Below are 21,038 nucleotides of genomic sequence, written 5' to 3' on the forward strand. Positions count from 1 at the left end.
TGTATGTTTAGCTATAAAAAAAAAAATCTACTCTTTTTCCAGAGTACCATTTTTCAGTTCCACTATCAGTGTATAAGTGATGAGTTTCTTGGCATCATCTTCAACACTTAGTGTTGTCACTATTTTTTTCTTTTATTTTAGTCATTCCATAGGTATAGAATCATGTCTTACTGTTTAACCTCTTTTCCATAATGCCCAGTGATTTGAACTTCTTTTTGGTTATTAATTTGCCATCTGTATACTCTCTTGTCTTGTGCCCATTTTCAATTTTGATTTTTCTGCTGAGTTTTTAGAGTGTTTTTTTTTTTTTTTCTGTATTTGTGACACTACATGGACCTTGTTGGTTATATGGTATACAAATATTGTTTTCCAGTCTGTATGGTGTTCTGTTACTTGCTTAAAAAAATAATAACCAGAGGTTACAAGATAAATTTCAACTTAATAACATAATTTGCTGTTTTGAACTCAGCATGCAAGTGTACAGCCACATTAGCTTCTTTCTGTTTCCAGAATCTGTCTTGCATATTCATGTGAATTCTCATATGTTCTTTCTTTAAAAGATTCTTTCTTCTTCTATGTGGCAAACTCATGCTCATCCTGTGACAACTTTACAGTCCTTGCTCCTAGCTGCTTTTCTCTTTGTGTGTGGATTAATCTTACATAACTTCTATTGTAGGAATACAGTTTTAAAGCATACAAAGCCTTTATTACAGTGCATGCCACAAAGTGTTCAATACACATAAGCTGCTGTTACTTTTAGACTTAATAATTATTTTAATAATATGGGTAATTACTTCTATTATGTATTTATTAATAAGTTTTTCAGAATAATAAAAAATGCATAAACTAAAAGTTCTCTAAAAAATATGTCTAAATTCATCCTCCTATCTCAGAGAAAAATTTCACCAGCTAGTACCAGATTGCAGGTTCTCTCATGTGGTCAGAGTTGGCCCAAGTCATCTCTCTACTATAGAAGAAAAACAAGGCCAATGTGGAACTTTCATTTCTAATTAAATACCCTGCTGTTTTCACTGCCTTTTCTTCTTTCTTTTTTCTTTTCTCAGTATGAAATGTTTTCAAGTCTCCTTTCCCTTCTTTCCTTTAAGTAATTTTACAGTCATGTTTTCATTCTTTCATAATTCTCCAGGAAACTTCACTGGGATAATTGTCATGCATCAGTATCTCCAAAATGTCCCATAATTTTTACATGCAATTTATAATCTCCTACTGAACATTGAACTTCTTGAGAGTATAGTACTTCATATTTTTATGCTTAATGCTTAACACAGTGTTTGATCTTAGCAGGTTGCCAATACATGCTTGTTCAGTGAATCAGAATTTCATTACAAATTTGTATCTGGTAACCCACGTTAATAAGGTAGGCTAGACTTCCTTTTTTATCCTTAAATCTGATCAGTAGGGGAGGCTGAGTGGCTACTATTAAAATCTCTGGCTAGGTTCATTTCTTAGCATTGGAACTCTGAAGAGGAATAGAAAGCATTTTTCTAAGACCAGGAAAAAAAATGGATTAAGCTATCCTTTTCATGTCTTCTCTCTCCTGTATCCCATTTTGGTAATCCCCTGGAATTTGAAAGGGTGAAGTACTCCCTGAAAACAGACATGTCAACCCTACTGAATTGAAATCTGGGTATTTCTTTTGTTCAAGTTTATGCTCACAGTATGGAGACAAATGTAAAACTATGTGTTAAACTTTTTAGGATTCTTAGGACATTGGTGAGCATGGTATAAACATATCCATTTGTAGAGGTTAGAACCTATAACACCTAGAGCAGACAAAGATGTAAACCTGCCTACCTAAATAAAAATAATTTTGGGGAAAAGATCCAGTCTTGATTGCACATTTTAACATTGTTTCTGGGTGCAAAAATTCTTACATGCTGCTATATCATTGCTAAGTATGAAACTTACACTGCTTACTTCAAAATGGAAGACGAGGCACGCAGGCCTCTCCTGCCGCCCACTGCTCCCCTCAGCAGTGTATTTCGGTCCTTCTGCCTGCTCTGCTCCCCGCTCTGGCTCTGGTGAATTCTCTCACCCTCCCGCGCTTCTGACTGTACCCAGTGCATGTATAAACAAAAACAAACAAACAAATAGCTGAATAAATAAAACATGCCTCTATAAAAAAAAAAAACAAAAAACAAAATGGAAGATGATCTAGTAACAGATCGCTAACTTCCTTAAATATGTTTAAATGTTTCATTAAACAAAATATTATGAACAAATATGCATTTTGAGATATGATAAAATAGCATATTACCAAATTTGATGTAAAAATATGCTATGTACTTGACTTCCTTACTATGTCTCAGTATTCACTGGCACTGCATTCTACTTGTGAGCTTTGAATCTATAGCTCTGTATTGAAAGTAAGAAAACTTAGACAATGAGAGCAATATTTTGAAATTGTTCTGAAAATTATAAAGTTACTGGAATTGGTTTATATGCTAACATATATTCAGAATTTAAATAAGGAAGCCTCTGAGCATATATTAAATATTTTATAGTTTTAAAACATATTAACTTCCTTTTGTATTTGGAAATGCATCTTAATTGTATTTATGATTTATTAAAGATATAAATTCATGCATCTAGGCCTCATATACTTTTAACATATTTTTACTTACTATCATTTACATAATTTAGTACTTCTAAAAAATTAGATTGACATAGCCATTGATTAATAGAGTAAAAAATGTCTACATGCAAATTTTATTTTCTAACTTCTTTTTAAGTGTAAAATATATGTTCCTAGTGAATTAATCATTGAATTTCACCTATGACTAAAAAAAAAAGTCTTCATAGATTTCTTTTAATAATTGATATAATTCTTGCAAAAATTTTGTATTATTTCTTGTCTACTTTCTGCCTTTCTTTTTTCCTTTCTCAGGTTGTTCATCATTACCTCATTCAGATAAATTTCATGAAAACTTTTTTTAAATGTCAAGTACTGTGCTGGGATCTAAAGATTCACCGGGAAGCTCACCATATTTAGTTCCTTAATGGGACAGCCAGAAGTCCATTTTTTCCCTCATTTTATACAGATATTTTATAAGTAGTTACTTGAATGAACCCAATGCTCAAGAGACTGATTTGGATTCAAAATAATCCACATAGATTGTAAATCCAATAAGGCAAAGCAGAAGTACAAACAATACCATCATTACTACATAATTGCAACCATTGTAAATTGTAGTGTAGAGTATCAAAGAAAACTGGAGGCTGAAAGGAGAAAGAGGAGCAAAAATGAAGAGTGATGGAGATCTATTTCACATAAAGTGGTCAGGAAAGACCTCTCTCAGTGAGTGCTATTTAAATTGAGCTCTAGGGCCTCCCCTGGTGGCTCAGCGGATGAACATTGCAGCAGCCTCTGAAGCACCGGGGTTCAATCCCAGGCCGCCAGAGTGGGTCCCACATGGTGCACAGACCTCTCCTGCCTCGCCCGCTGCTCCCCTCAGCAGTGTACTTCAGTCCTTCTGCCTGTTCTGCTCCCCGCTCTGGCTCTGGTGAATTCTCTCACCTTCCCGCACTTCTGACTGTACCCAGTGCTTGTATAAATAAATAAAGAAATATTTAAAAAAATTTGAGCTCTAAATAATTTAGAAAAATTTTGATAAGAAGTAGAGTAGGCTATAGACACATGTTGTTCTCAGTGATGCACAGCTGAAACTTATATAATGTTATAGTGCAGTATTACTTCAATGAAAACAAGTTGGGAAAAAAACCACTATAGTTTATATTTAAGAATGACAAACTAACCAAAGACATGCCTCAATGATAAAGTAGTTACATATATGTATTGAGGGAAATAAAATATTGCATGATTATTCTAAACAGAAAAAGATAAATTAGACATTACATTGAAATTAGAATTAGGTTGGAATAGTTGAGTAAATGAAAGAAGCCCTTAGTGATAAAACATGCTTTGGATGTGGCAGCATGATGGGAGTGTTGAAATTGGGGGACCAGAATGTGAAGGTCCTTGAAACTTATAGGAAGAATTAGATTTTGGTTTAAATTTAAGCAAAACTATTGAAGCATTGCAGAAGGAGACTAATATGTTCTGATTTATATTTTTTGAATATCAATATTATTGCTCTTCATGATATAGATTAATAAAGATTTAAACATAAGTGAGGAGGCAGGTTTGGAGGATGATAGAGTAATTAAGATATGATGACAGCCTTGATCAAGGGTTTGAGCCCAGAGATATGGGGATATTGGCATATTCAGGATTTAATGGAGATAGGACTTGCTGATGACTTCGATATGGAGGATGGGTTAGAGGAGAGAGGAAAATGCAGAGGATTCCAGCTTGAACAACAGAGTAGGTGATAGTACTGTAATCCCAAAAGTATCAAATAAAGTACACCACATAGTCTGCTCAGTAAAATAGTGAAACAATGCTTAAACATAACCTAATCTCTACATATAAGGTAGCAGATAATAACCACACAAGGCAGACAATTGCAAACAATTCAGTAACACAGTGCTATGTCTGCATCTCCTGTGTTGGGTAATAAAATAACTTCACAGGTGTGAAGTGTGAAATTATAAAATGTACATTGATCATATGCCCCAAACTGAGGAGATGTGTCAATATTTTTTAGGGACCAATCCAGTTTTGTGTTAATAAGAATGCACATGAGATTACATAAATAACTTCAAAAGGAATATACATGTGTGACACATTATTTGTACCTACCTCATCTTAGTCTTCCCAAGAATTGTATGCAATATTTCATTTTTGGTATACTGTAGGACTTGGTGAACCTTTTTTTTTTAAGATTTATTTATTTATACAAGAACTGGGGTACAGTCAGAGGCACGGGAGGGTGAGAGAATTCACCAGAGACAGAGTGGGGAACAGAACAGGCAGACTGACTGAAATATACTGCTGAGAGGAGCAGCGGGGCAGCAACAGGAAAGGTCTGTTGCTCCATGTGGGTTTCTCCCTAGCTGGCCTGGAATCGAACTGACACTGCAGAGGCTGCAGACAGCTTCACAGCACTGCGCTCAACCCTCTGCACCACTGGGGAGGCCCATGGACTTGGTGAACTTTTTATGGAAATGTCTAGATGGTCAGTATTTTAGCTTTGCTGATTGTTTACTCAAAATACTCAGTTCTACCATTATATTATTTACATAGTAAGATAATATATAATGAATAGATGTGATTGAGTTCTAGTATAATTTTATGTACAAAACAGGCAGCAGACCAGATTTAGCCCACAAGCCAACTTTACTGATTTCCTGATATAGTTGATAAAATGTAATTTTAAAAAAGCATAAATTTCATGCATACTATTTAAAATATAAGATGGATACATATCAGAGATTTTGTTCAGTTCATTAACTATTAAAGGAACTAGTAAGATGTTAAAACCATTCAAAAAGTATTTGAGAAACTAGATATTTACAGGCAAATTTAAGGCAAGTGTGCTAGGTTTTTTGCAAAACTAATTATTTTCTACAGAAGCCACTAACCTTATCCATCATATTATATTATTGGTATTTTCATGGAACAAAATCTTTGACATGGCGCCAAATGACTTCACCCAGTCTGGGACATTTGTAAAATAGTAAACATTTGTTCTTTATTCGGTCTTTCTAAGCCCTCGGGGGACAGGTAAAGTATGTGACAGAACACAGACTAGAAATTGCTGGGGCCTCTGTTGGCCTCAAGTGCAGAGGACAGTAATTGTGGTGAGTAATTGTGGTGTCCAAGGGAACATCCTACAAGGAACTAGTAACTTTCGAGGTAACATGATTAAACGTGTTATACCAACAACATAGTTTTTACCTGTTCCCTAAATTTCCACTACCTGAAAATACCGAGATCAAAATAATTGAGTAGTAAATCATATTTAAAAGTGTATATAAATTATATATTGCTATAAATACAATATCTTAAAACACCAAAAATTTATCTCACAGTTCTTTACGTCAGGCGTCTGCCACAGTTCCCACTGGTCTAAAATTAAGATGTTGACATATTTGCATTCCTTCTGGTAGCTGTAGGGAAGAATCATTCCTTTGTCTTCTGCAGTATCTAGAGGCTGCCTGCATTCCTTGGCTGTTGGCCCTCTTTCTTTAGCTCCAAAACTTACAACATTGCATCCATCTCTGGTCCATTCTTCTGACTTTCTTTCATTTTTAAGTGATTAGACTTCCATTATGTGATTAGAGGCACATAATCCAGTATGATCTCCTCATGATTACAGTTAGCTGATTAAGATCCTTAATTGCATCTGAAACCTTATTATTATTATTATTATTATTATTATTATTATTATTATTATTTGCTTGTAAATTAACACAGTCATATCTTGCCAGAGATGTCATTTTCCGGGAAAGACATCATTTTGCCTAGCATACACTGTTAACTCTATTTTTATAATTTCAGATGTTCCTACTTATTTAGCTGTATAATTAGTGCTACATTTATTAACCTATCTGAGCTAATTTCCTCATCTGTAAAATAGGCCTGTGAATAAGACTTAATTGAAGTGCCTAATAGAGGATTTGCATACTATATATTTTTAACCAATAAAACTAATGAATCCATCATATCTAAAAATTAGATGTGTCCCTGTGGACTTTAGGTAGGAAAAAAGCAGATGCCTCAAGAAGAAACCATATAATTGGCATAAGTACTTAAATGAAAATGATTTATTGTCATTTTACAGACCTAAGAAAAGAAAGATGAGCTGAACAGAAAAAAACAAAACTATGTAACACCCTCCCTTTTTTTATATAACTTTTTATTCTGGGGTATCTCTTAATGGTAATGATAAAATCACTCCTCCAAATTATCCAGATTTGAAATATTAGATGGTATGGGAAGTAGTTGAAGAAATATTTATTTTTAAAAATTCTTATTTTTTATAATCGTTTTTAAGATCTTGAAACTTAGAACATTAAAAAGAAATGTAAAAAAAAAAAAATATTCTGAACAAATTCCCTGCTTTTCCAGAAGTTGAGCTTTAAAGATCTCTAGCTATTTGGTAGGGTTCCCCCCACCCCACCTATTTTTAATTTAAAAAAAAAAATTGCTCATAAGCCCCTTAGGGAAAGGATTAACTTGTTGAAAATTCTTTTTTTTTTTTTTTTGATTGGTTGTTTTGGAAATTTTCAGCCATTTAACATTTTTGAGTTTAGAGATCAAGCCTCTTCAGCTCCAGACAGAGTAAGAGCCCAAACTGCTGTATTTTTAGAGGAGAAGATCTCTGGGTATAGCTTGGTTTGGGTTTAGATAGCACAAGGCATTGAAGTTTTTACTTGCCTACCTCATTAGTAGCATTTAAAGTAGCTGAGATAGTTGGTTCTAACAAATCCATCTTTGTGAAAACCAATGGTACACTCAGAAACACATAAAAATATATGATGGATGCATTAACACTCCATCCTGATAGCCTTTTTCGGAAGGACAGGAGAAGCAGATGTTTATTCCCCCACACCCACCTCCCCAAGTATTTAACACAGTTGACTGTGCATGACTAATTCTTTTGCTAATCTTGTCTGGTGTCAATCTTTTGGTTTTTAGTGGAGGTTTCCTTTGGGGATTTAGCAGTATACATGGCTGACCTGCATGCTTCTTTATCTCCCGGACTGTAGTAAAATATTAGCACACAAAGCTAAATTGATTTGGAAACATAAGGCACAAAAAAGCTGGTTTTATGCAAATGTTAACACTGTATAAAAAAGCTCTTAGGCATTGTTTAAAGTGCAGTTTCACATCACTAACCTGTTCACTGACATTTGGATGGATGCTAAAATTAACTATTTAGAAAAAACTAAAGCTTTGCTGTTCCTGGGACCTTGATGTAAATGTGGCTGCCCTACATCATGATTCACCCCTTGTATGACTATATAGCCAAGTTTTCACTTACCATGCCAAGAGAGAAATTATCCAAAAGATCAGAGTATCCAGAACTCATTTACATTTGGCTTTGGTCTTACCTTCCCAGTTATAATTGGCTTTGGACTCTACAAAAATTAGTTTGTATTCCCTAACCACATTGCAACTGACATCATGAAAAGGTGACCCAGATAAGTAGGAGGCGGCAAGGTTTCAGATGAACAATACACAGGTAAAACTTACAGCTGAGCTATGGATTAGCTATAAGTTTTGATAAATGAATTTTGCTATAGAATCTTTTGTTATATTAGATTCTGATACTTATTATTTCTTATAATAATACCATGTACAAGATTGGTGCCTAAATTATTTACTGAATAGCTGGGAAACAGTTTTTACATATAGCATAAATCACTGATTAGAGGTACTAAGGATTTAATTTTATTTCTTAACTATAAATTTAAAATTGTCAACTCGTAAAAGGTTTTGATCAACACTTTGTTTTGAAACAGCAAGTTGTGTTAAAACAAAAGGGCAGTCATCAAAAAAAAATATGTAATAGTGATCTATGCAATTTTCCATTTGATTCCATCTCATTTAATTGGATAATTGATGACTACACCATTACCAAGAAGAAAAAGAAAACAAAGAAATAAATAAAGAAGTAACAATTATAATAAATCATCCTTAGTATATATACTTGGGTATTGTTCCTCAGAATGAGCATTTGGGGTATAAGCATATATATAAGTAGTTAGGACCTAATAAATAGTAAAACTAATTAATTAAGGAAATGTTAATATGAGGCAGAGGGGCAACCCAGGCTCCTGAACAAACAGGGTGCATGCTCTAAATGGAGTCCTTTCAGCTGTTGCATAAAGACAAAGGAAACTATTAGTGTGAAACATCTTTAATAGAATTAGTGTGTATATAGAGAGAAGAAAAGATAATAGTTGCCCAATGAAACACCCCAAATCACCCATTTATTGTGGATAAATGTCCCACCAAATGGGTTGACCCCAAGCAGGAATGCTAAGGCCTGAAAGTATGCTACATGTTAAGGCACATTCTGGGTGGGTGGGTGGGGAGTTACAGCAAGATTGGGTTGAAAAGGGAAAAGTAAGCTTGGGACAAAAAGGAGAGATGCAGAAATATAAATAAAGGTAATAGCTGCCATTGTCAGCGTTCCCACTCGTCTCTCACTCATGAGACTCTCAGCGACATAATCTGTTTCAAGTGTCTATACTGGTCTCTCTTCAATGTGTTTCATTCAGGTGTCCTTCCTAGTAGTGCAAATCAGGCTGCAGAGCACTGAACAAGAGTGCTCTGGTGTCTACATACCTTCCATGTTATTTGGCTTCACCTAGCTGTTGAGGTCCATTCCTCATTCTCAGTAGCTAATCCAAAGATTCTGCATTTAAGTGGGGATGGAAAACATGGTGCTTTTCCTAACAGAACCATATTTATTAGTTCATTTGATTTTAGTAAGAATAAACTTGATGCATATAAGAAACTTGCAATTAAATGGAAATATTTCAGTATGTTATAAATGTTATCAGCATTTCTATAATATAATCATGACTTTTCATGAAATTATTTTATATTTCATATTGCATACTTCCATTGAAAAATATTTTGAAAGCGTGGTTGAAGAAGGTTGCAGATGTATGAATCAGAATCTCATTTTCTTGTACATTTTAGGAATGTGTGTGTGTGTTACAGTATACGCATGCAAACTATACATATATTTTATTTTGTGATTTAAGGCTGCCATCTTAATTGTGAATTTAAAAAGCATTAGAAAAATCTTTATTTGTGTAATATAAACATGTTATCTGAGTTATTTAAATAACTTAAGTAAAAGTTCAAATATTCCCTTTAAGACCACATTTTTGAGAAAGAGTAATATAAACTATACTAGAATTATTATAATTTTATTTTCATAAACTAGTGTAACCATGTGATGGCAATTTATTAATAAATCATGTAAAATACAGTCTGTACTCTATATTCTAGTTGTTTATCTAATAGGAAATTATGTGCTATATGTTTAACTATTTTTCCTCTTGATACTCAAATGTAGAGGATGAAAAATTGATATAGAAATTTTCTATAAACATCATTTATTTTCATCATGTGTGTTTTGACCTCGTCAGGGGCAAATTTCTAGAAAAAGCACAAAAAAAGTGCCAGTTTTCTATGTTCTGGATTTGGTTACCTTTTCACCTTTGAAATCTCCTTCCTTTTCCCCTGATCGTCTCCATCACTGTGCATGTGGCTGCGCTATTTCTTAACATTTCCTTAAGTTGTATTTTTATACCACACTGTAGTGTTATGGTGGCTAAAGCTATTCTCTGAGATGGCTTAATTTGAAACTTGACTATACTATTTTTAAAACCTATGTGATTTTGGATCTCTTACTGATCTTTCTATACCTCAATTTTCACCTTTGTAAAACAAAAATTATTATTATTATTGTGCTTTCTTCATAGAGGTATTGTTAGGGTTAAGTTTGATGTTCTCTTTAAATATCTAGACTTGGGCCTCCCTGGTGGCGCAGCGGTTGAGTGCTGGGTTGCGAAGCTGCCCGCGGCCTCTGCAGCGCCGGTTCGATCCCCGGCTGCTCCCCGGCCACTGGAGGAGGGTCCCACATGGCGCGCAGACCTCTCCTGCCGCCCGCTGCTCCCCTCAGCAGTGTACTTCGGTCCTTCTGCCTGCTCTGCTCCCCGCTCTGGCTCTGGTGAATTCTCTCACCCTCCCGTGCTTCTGACTGTACCCAGTGCATGTATAAACAAAACAAACAAACAAATAAATAAATATATAAAACATGCCTCTATAAAAAAAATAAAAAAATAAAAAATAAATATCTAGACTTTCTTTGAATATCTACTCTCTGGGCCTCCCCTGTTGGCACAGCGGTTGAGCGCTGGGCTGCGAAGCTGCCTGCAGCCTCTGTAGCGCTGGTTAGATCCCCGGCTACAGACGAGGGTCCCACATGGCACGTAGACCTCTCCTGCCCCGCCTGCTGCTCCTCTCAGCAGTGTATTTCAGTCAGTCTGTCTGTTCTGTTCCCTGCTCTGGCTCTGGTAGATTCTCTCACCCTCCCACGCTTCTGACTGTACCCAGTGCTTGTATAAATAAAATTAAATTAAAAAAAAAGATTAAAAATAAATAAATATCTACTCTCTTCAGAATTTCATTGATTATAAATAGTTTAGAAAGAAAACATATTTAAAATATAGAATCCAGAAGAATCCAGAAGTAGATTGAGAGAGAACCTATTCTTAAGTCATCAAGCTTTGTAGAATTCTTCCAATTACACTAAAAGTACTCTCCTAATTTGCCTTTTCACAGGGTTTCTTATGGACAAGAGTTTGGTACATTTTTCCCTCACTTTCTGTTCTCTTCTTATTACTCTATTTTGTAGCAGAAAATGAGAAACAAGCAGCAGCAATGAACCTGACATTTAACTAGTTGTGATGGTGGCAGTGAAATGAAATACATAGGACTCAGAGTGCCTTCTCTATCCCCCTGCTGTGGCAATTTTGCCAGAGGGAGTAACAAGTCAATTGTGTCATCACCTTACCAGAACCTTCCTTTCACATACAAAAATAAAACTAGGGTACTGATAGGAAAACAAAATATGTAGCTGAGAGACTGCTGGCAATACTGGAGTCAATAACCATGTACTATGAAAATAGTGATAACTACAATAAAAATCCAACCCGAAGGGAATGTAAATAAATTAATTGAGGTCACACAATTCATTAGTGTCAAATTTGTCTCCAGATCTTTGTAATTTGAAAGCACCACATTTAAGCTCAACATGATACTTCTAATATAATTTCTCAAGAAACTTCATGGACATATAAATTTTGAGTCCAAATATATTTAGTTATATATTATTTAGGTACTTACAGTGAGGCTGACTTGGGATAATGCTGTGACTAATATATTAATGTAGTCAAGATCTAATGGCATTTATATTCTAGAGGAAAATGACAAAATTACCATAAAATTTTTTGGATTGTGATCAATTGAATGAAGAGAATGTAATATGTGATAGGGTCAGATGTCTTAACAGTAAAGTCACTAGTTTTAGGAACCTCTCACTGGTTATGCCAAGGTTTCCAACTTTGGAAAGATCTTGAGGAAGAAGCCACTAGCCTAAGAAATAGCGTTAGAACAAAGGTCCTAAAATTGGAAGGAGTTTTGTTAAATTTAAGAAAATGAAAAATGACCAGTGTAGCTGAGTTTACTTAGTCTTTGGACTAAGATGATTAAGGTCATAGAACACTAGTTTATTCCAAATCTAAGAAATGACTTTAGAGTGTTACAAATAGGAGAGTGTGAGTAATAATAATAATTTTTACTTTAAAACATTAATCTTGATGTCCATATAAATGATATTGTTTAATAAAGATTTATTTACTTATGCAATAACTGGGGTACAGGTCAGAGGTGCGGGAGGGTGAGAGAATTCACCAGAGAGAGCGAGGAACAGAATAGGCAGACAGACCAAAGACACTGCTGAAGGCAGCAGCGGGTGAGACTGGAGAGGTCTGCCACGCCATGTGGGAATCTCCCTGGCCGGCCAGGAATTGAACCTGCACTGCAGAGGCTGTGAACAGCATCACAGTGTGGTGCTCAACCCGCTGCACCACTGGGGAGGCCCTAAAGAATAATTTTTAATGGGGCAAGAGAGCAGGAATGAAGTGGGTACTATTTTGAGCCCATTGAAAAGTGACAGAAGAATTTACATCAAGAAAAATTATAGATTGATACATATTTATGCATATTTAAACTTGATACCATGGTCACTGGCACAAAATGCTCAAACATATAACTACTATTTGTATTTAATATGATTTCTGTCTTCAGATTACTCAATGCTGATGTGGAAAGATTTGAGAAATACACATACTCTAAATTTTATCACTTTAAATTATAATTCTAAGAGAAACAGTGTAGTAAAGATAAGGGGGCTTTGTTCTTTCTTAAAGAATTTGCACTAACATTGGAAATGTAGGATCAAAGAGTCAAGAAACATGCATTAGAATGAGGAAAATATTCTAATTTCTAAGAAATAATTCAAAGTCAACGTAAGAGTCAGTTATATCCTCCAAAGTTATTCTATTCACTATGATGTAAATAGACATTTTGGTTACTCAGTGAGTATCCAGCAAATTTTAAAGCACTGAAAATGCTATGATAGGAAAAATAAACACTGCTTTTGTCCCTAGGAGTCATATTCTTGCTGCTTAAGCAAGACTTATCACCTAGAAAATAAATTAACAGATTTATTAAATTAAAAAAAATTATAAGTAAACTGGGTTGATTTTTTATAATTTTGGATATGTTAAACACTTCAAAAGATTAATGAACACAGTCACTAGTTAGTGCTTTGAACTGTGAAGTAGAATAGGGAAAAATATATTTTAAAAATACAAAATTTAAATCCCAAATGGAGAGTTCCTTATGAAAATTAAGAAATATCTACCTAATAAAATGAGTTCACATAGTATGGATTTCCATTGTCTGTATAAGTAATAGTCCATGGTTTATTAATAAACAAATCTTTACATCAAAATTGTATAGTTTACCCCATGAAAGATTTATGTTAAGGTTGGTGCACCATCTTGAACTTGTAGTTACTGCCATATGCAGTTATTACTGTGTTATTGAAAGGTTATTACAATATTAATGCTATTGAAAAGTATCTAAATTAAGATCATTTAAGACTATGAAGGTTATTGTAGGGACATTGCTCTTATTCCAAATTTGAGGAAAATTCATCAGAGGGTACAAGCAGGGGAGTTTTGTGGCATGTTCTGATTTCTGTTTTTAAAAATACTCTAGATTTTCCTCTAGAAAATAAGTTCTAAAGGGGCAAGAGAGGATATCTGAAGCTGACAGGCTTGATGACAGAGCCCAAGAAAATAAGTGATGTCATAGGGTACTGCAAAATGAGCATTACATTTCAGCTAAATTTATTTCCTTTAAGATTTACACTGGTTACCTCTATACTCCAATTTTATTTATTTATTTAAGATTTATTTATTTATGCATACAAGAGCTGGGGTACAGGCCAGAGATGCGAGGGGTGAGAGGATTCACCAGAGACAGAGCTGGGAGCAGAACAGGCAGATTGAAATACACACACTGCTGAGGGGAGCAGCGGGCAAGACAGGAGAGGTCTGCTGCGCCATGTGGGTTTCTCCCTGGCCTGCGGGGGATTGAACTTGTGCTGCAGAGGCTGCGGGTCTGCTTCATAGTGTGGTGCTTAACCTTTTGCGCCACCAGGGAGGCCCTATACTCCAATTTTAGATGTCATATCTGACCTCCTATAAAGAGCTTGGTGGTGGGTGTGTGTATACACACACACATAAACATATGTATACATATATATATATATATAAACAACATACATATTTTATAAAGTATCTTACAAAAGAGAGAGAGAGGGAAGTCAAAGCACGCAGCTGAATGCTTAAATACATTTCTGGAGAAATCAGAGTTTAAGACTTAGTGGAGTTGAGTGGCTAGCTGAAACAGGAATTACATTTTGTGGGCATGGTGTAGATCTGGGACGCAGAGGTCCAAAGAATTTTTTGGTAGGTCCAGACAGTGAGTTGAGTATAAAGGGGAGAGGAAGTCAAGAGAAAGGGGTATTCCATGCTACTTATGGCTTTGTATTAATATAAATATAAATACAGATACTTCTTTGTATTCTATCTTCAATGTGGTCTTCCTAAACAACAATGTGAAAATCCTTTCTTATTATAGCTCCCTACAATATGTAACTATAAGAGTATTTTTTTCCAATTAAAGAACCCTTTGCCAGCCCATTGCTAGTTAAGTCTTCCTTAGTGTGTTTATGCCAACAGTTGTTTAAAATATATATATATATATATATATATATTTTATTGGTTGGTTCCAATATATATATAGGAGAGACTCAGAGGTAAATTTTCCCGGCTTCTAATATGGAACCAAGAAAAAAAAATACTATGCATATTTAATTTCAAGGGTAAAACATTAACCAAAGTGTAGTACATATGTATCATCAGCAGTAATTTTTTTGAAAAGTCTCTTATTATAGAAAAATATATAGATTTTCATAAACTTTGTATCTAATGCATATGGAACCACAATGTAAAGGTTTCTAGCATTCAGATAGGGTTACCAAGTCAAAATGTTGAATATCTAAAGTGTACTAAAATCAAACTTTTAGGTTTTTCATAATTTTGTCAAATACTAATTCTGTAATAGTATCTAGTAATAAAGACATTAAACAGAAGTACTGAAGAAACATCTCAGTACAAGAATTGGCAAAAGGTTGCTTGAAGATCTAAGCTCCTGTCCTTATGTTCAAGTCAGTCATACTTTTGGGTTTAGGTCATTTTCCTGTAAAATAGGGATTTCCATGGAGTGAGTTGCTCTTCATCCATGTGTCAGGAGATTGGTGTGGTTTCTCTCTGCTGTGAACCTAGATTGAGGAACTTCAAAGAGACTGTGCAGAGAAATTGATTTATATGCCCTAGAGCTTGGGGGGGGGGCAAAGTATATTATTATTAAAATCACACTGAAACATTTAAATATCTATTGCAAACCTTGAAGGCTACATTTGACACAAACTGCATTTCACAGACACTGAATAAATGGGGCATATATTCATTTGACCTAATGCAAATTTTTGTGATGGAATTCTGGCCTGTAATTTTGCTAGATTCTGCCTAAGAGTCTCATGAGGAGCATAGCTGGAAAGTTAGAATTATTCCATCATATATCCATGGTATGAGGCAGAACTGTAAGCAGCCAGCTAGAGACATACTTACCCACAAAATAGGGAACTGATTGGGGCACCTTTGATGAATCCATGAAAGGACTCAAGCACAAAACAACCATTTTCTTAAATCATTTGCCAAAGCCTTGGAAATTGGTACCAAATTGATGTAAAACAAATAAGATTCATGACCCTTGATCCCTTCTGCTTTCACCTCCAAGAGGACGCAGAGAGAGCTAAGTGAGTAGAGGTGGATGAACAGAAATAATGGGAGGTTAAAGAGGAAACAGTTTACTTCTCTTCCTTGCTTTTGGCCCATCTGCCATAAGCCTAAGCCTGGGGTAGCAAAGAAGCTTAACCAAGATGAAATCACTTTCTTTGAAAGTACCCAGGACTGAACATCTAAAAAGATGAATTGAGATTTTTTTTTTTACATCTTAAAAAGACAGATTTATTAGGGAAAGCAGAAAGAAAAAAGAGACATGTGCAGGTGTTGGGGTGCAGGTGTTAGGTATACTCCTCCCCTGCACTTCCCAGGGAGAAGTTCTTCACTTTAGAAACCTCTTCTTGAATGTATCTCCCTGCCCCCAGGGTGTTTTTTTTGTTTTGTTTTGTTTTTGTTTTTTGTTTTTTGTTTTTTTTTTCCCTGGAAGAGAGTATCTCTCTGACCTATCCATCTGGTGCTTCTTTTGAAGACTTTTGTTATATAAGTATTATTCATGCCCATTCCAGTTCTACTACTGTGTGGATTAATCCATCTGTTGTGATCATGGGAGGAATAAACACAAGTTCTCCCTGTTCTGTATTTTGGACCACCTCAAGGTTGGGTCATATTTTTTTTTCCATTGCATAGCCACAAAAAATTTTCAGTCGCCTTACAAACATGTCACTGACAAGAACCGTTTTATATTTTCTCCTCTTTATTTTGTACACAATTACATTAAAATAGTAAAAACAAAGTTCAACCCTCTTATAAACATACACTAAGTGGTAAAGGTGCATAAACTGATTTTTTATAAACCTTAAGAATGATCTTTCTTTTGTTTGGCTCAAAAAACACATAATCAATGAAAAGGAAATCTTGGTTCTCATTATTCTAAGAGCTACTTACTTTCATTTCTGTTTCATCCAATAATTATAAAATCCTCAAGATAGAGTTTATATATACACACATGTGTGCTTAAATTTTTTCCTGACCCTCTCATTTTTTAATATTTATAAGTATGATGTACACTTGCTATCACAACATCTGTACTTTTATTTTTACCTAAAATGTTAACAATGTTGCTTTAATTGTATCTCTTAATGACTTATAACTGAACATCTTGTCCTTGTTTTTAATAGCTGAAGATGCTTGTGGAGGAACAATGAGAGGATCCAGTGGCATCATATCCAGCCCGAGTTTTCCTAATGAATACCATAACAATGCTGATTGCACTTGGACCATTGTAGCAGAACCTGGGGACACAATTTCACTCATATTTACTGATTTCCAAATGGAAGAAAAATATGATTACTTAGAAATAGAAGGTTCTGAGCCACCTACAATATGGTAAGTAGATAGTTTTTATTAACCTACCCTTGATTTCATTGCCTGAGGCAAACTCAGGATCAAAGAACAGCTGTATGTGGCCTTTAAAATTTGACTATTTAAAATAACTTACAGTTATAGAAATTTATATGGAACAGTGTCAGAGCTGGGGAATATTTTTGAAGATCAGAGTACTGATTAACAGATAAGAATTTTGAAAGCTGGGGCTTTCTATCAGTATTTCCTAAATACTCAATGAAGGGTAATTCTACTTTATCAGATGCTTTATAAGGGAATAAAAGTTGTTTATACTATAATCTATAGTTACGCTTTTTAGCATGCTAGCCAGTAATTGGTGATTCCTTTTAAGTTAATTGAGTAGTTTTGGAGGTAATTTGTATTTGTTTTTGTAGTCAGATCTTTTACATACTTTGTTATCTGAATGCAAAAATTAAGTACTGTGATCTCAATAAATATAGTGAGTTTCTTTACACAATCTTAAAGAAAGGCATGGTTTTATGAGAGCTGTAGAGTTTTCAGAACATAGTAGTTTTAGGGTATAATATTTCTTAAAATGTTTATGTTATTTTAAAAATGTGAATCCACAGATAAAATTAAAATTTAAAGTATATTGTGAGACAATAATTGAGTAAAATAAGAATGATAAGGTTATGAGGTGAAGAAATAGGTAAAGAATAGACTACAAAGGGTCATTAAGCAACATTAAATATTTGTTAGGACCAGTAGAATTTTGTTAAAATGTTTTATCAAAAACAATTACACGAAAAGGTTTGAATTTTCAAATGATTATTTTTACTGAAATGTAAAGATTGATTCTAAGTGGGACTTGATTAGTTGTGGGAAAATCTTTTTTTTTTTTTTTTAAAGATTTATTTATTTATTTATACAAGTGCTGGGCACAGTCAGAATGCGGGAGGGTGAGAGAATTCACCAGAGCCAGATCGGGTCACAGAACAGGCAGAGTGATGAAATACACTGCTGAGGGGAGCAGCGGGCACAGCAGGAGAGGTCTGCACTGCACGTAGGACACTCGCCAGCAGCCGGGGATTGAACTGGCTCTGCAGAGGCTGTGGGCAGCTTTGCAGCCCAGCGCTCAACCGCTGCGCCACCAGGGGAGGTCCTGTGGGAAAATATTTTAAGAATGATTGTTGTCATTTAAGAAAAAAAAAATCTTTGTAACTAGGGTTAGGATGTAATTGACGGAGATAATGAAGTAGAGTAAGTTGTAAGATATTTAGGAGGCATAATGAAAATGGCTATCTAAAAGAATGAGAAGAGATAAAGTGGCATTCAAATAAAGTATCATTTCTGACTTGGTGAAAGCAGTGGAGATATTTGCTAAGTTAGACAATGTGAGAAAGTCAAGTTTGGAGATTGCTTTAGATATAGTTATAAGACTAAGGAAGACTATTAAAGGTATGTAATATACAGTTGTATCTGTCTATGTGAAGCAGGAGCTCTGATTAGAAACATAATTAATATGTAGTTGATGCTGATGATAACTGAACTAGTAAGCATCAATAGTATTGACTAGATAGCAGCAGGATGGAATAAGATAACAAGAGGAACTTGGATTAATCTGAGCATCAAAAACATTTAAGTACCAAGCTTAGAAGGATGAGGATGTGGATTCAGAGAGGTAGGAGGAACATAAGGGAATAAAATATCACACAAAAAAAGTAAGATGAACGTGAATAAGGAAGAGTAGAGAACTTGCTGGGCTGCTGCTGAACGGACACTAGGTAAATTATATATTCCAAAAATGTGTTCATAGTTGTGTAGGCTTTAGCAAATTACCAACTGGTTCACTCATTAATGCATAACTTATATTTTTACATTTTAAAAGGACAGGTTTATTAGGAAAAGGAGGAAGAAAAAAAGAGGTGCCTGCATAGAAAGGTGGGCAAGAGCTTAATGATAAACTTTTAAGACAAGACAAAAATAGGGGCTTCCCCTGGTGTCGCAGCAGTTGAGCGCTTGGCTGCAAAGCTGCCCAAAGCTGCCTGAAGCTGCCCTCAGCCTCTGCAGTGCCAGTTTGATCTCTGGCCACTGGCGAGGGTCCCACATGGTGCACAGACCTCTCCTGCCGCGCCCGCTGCTCCCCTCAGCAATGTACTTCATCAGTCTGTCTGTTTTGCTCCCCTTTCTGGCTCTGGTGAATTCTCTCACTCTCCTGAACTTCTGACTGTACCAAGTGCTTGTATAAATAAATAAATAAATAGATAGATAGATAAATAAATAAATAGATAAATAAACAAATCTTTTTTTTAAAAAAGAGACAAGACAAAAATAATGCTCTTAGACCTACTATGTTTTGTTTGCATTTTTTTCTACCTTCAAGTACTCAATACTTAGTTATTTAATTTTTACCTTTTCTATGCCAATTTCATGCAGGAACACAATGAAACCCATCAAAATTCTGGTTTAAAATGTTGAAATTTTCAAAAAATTTTGTTTCAAAATGGCTTATTCTACACTGATACTTATTGGAGTTACAATAATGTAGATGATGATACTTTGTATTTCCAATAATTATATCTGTTGTCACACAGTTGATTCCATAAAAATGACTTTTTTTTAAATTTAACAACATATTTGAAAAATACACATAACAAAGGAAAATAGAAAATGATGCTTTATAGCGTCCTTTTCATTTCTTCCCAGTGAACTCTAGAAGCCAATTCTAACACATTTAATCCAGTGATCATAAAATCCCCCTTTATAAGTTCATATAGTCACTTCCTATTTTCAGATTGATATTCTTAGTAATGATTTGTATGTCCCTATCTACAAATATATATGTGTGTGTTTCTAAGTTTCTAGAGCAATATAGCTTGTCCGGTAATAGCATCAGATCCACAAATTGCTTTTCTCATCATTTTCTCCTTAAATGACAAAGAGCCGCTTATTTCCCTTTTACTCAGAGACAAAATTGCAACTAAGAAATTCATTGCTTAACTATATTTTTTAATTAGTGTTACATACAGTAAATTTTAGGTAGACTTGTCAAAATACTAGTTATATAATAAAACATCAACAATATCATTTGACACTTTTCTAGAAAATTATACAAATGTTTAATTCTATAAATGCCAATTTAAAGATACCTAGTGTCAGAAAATTAGTAATACCATATATAATACTTAAACACTATAAACAACATTCATTTAATGGTATTAGTTATATAATTGATTTATAAAATGATCTATGAATACTGAAATAAAACTTTAGATCTAATCCTGGCCCTTTAGTACATTAAATTCTTTATTGTTCTCATACCATTTTAAAGATCTGGTTGAAAAAATGAGATATTTTATTTCAGGTAGCATTAGTTTGTTTTTTTCTTATTTGTATGCATATCTTATTAGTATGATATAAGATTTTCAATTCATAATAGATTTCAAAAGAAAAGTGTAAATAGAGGGGACATTCACATTCTTTTGATTAAAATTACAAATGATTATTTTGACTTCAGTCCCTCATTGAGGGCTTGGGAAATTGCCACTAGTTATTATAATTCATTGTTATAATTCCTGAAGTTCAGACAATGAAACAAGACTTACTGTATCGTGTGTTTAACTTGCACATAAATAAATAAGCCAGGCCAACAATTGTGCTGCACAAAGAATATTAACAGCTAGCCAATGCCTCTCTAATAAGTTGTATATACTAGATCATTAAACTCTTGTTTATTGAATGACAACATTATGTGATCTAACAGGAATGCAGGGGAGCCACTGAGTTATTACTGGATGATAATACTTTATGAGAATTGATGAATTTGAGCTGATTCCATTGCAGTGGAATGATAAGTAACATAA

At 34.4% G+C, this 21,038-nt stretch overlaps 1 protein-coding gene across 4 annotated transcripts in view; it reads left to right on the top strand.

Annotated features, from left to right (window-relative positions):
• Positions 1–21,038, top strand: part of CSMD3 (CUB and Sushi multiple domains 3) — an 831,873-nt gene that overhangs the window by 229,281 nt on the left and 581,554 nt on the right. For all 4 annotated transcript variants that reach the window (XM_054692020.1, XM_054692021.1, XM_054692022.1 and 1 more), the window contains exon 5: positions 17,010–17,217. In XM_054692020.1, the coding sequence (XP_054547995.1) occupies positions 17,010–17,217 (208 nt within the window). The remainder of the gene's footprint in view (positions 1–17,009; positions 17,218–21,038) is intronic.

The sequence above is a fragment of the Talpa occidentalis genome, unplaced genomic scaffold, assembly GCF_014898055.3.
Source record: "Talpa occidentalis isolate TD23 unplaced genomic scaffold, MPIMG_talOcc4v2.1, whole genome shotgun sequence".
Classification (NCBI taxonomy): domain Eukaryota; kingdom Metazoa; phylum Chordata; class Mammalia; order Eulipotyphla; family Talpidae; genus Talpa; species Talpa occidentalis.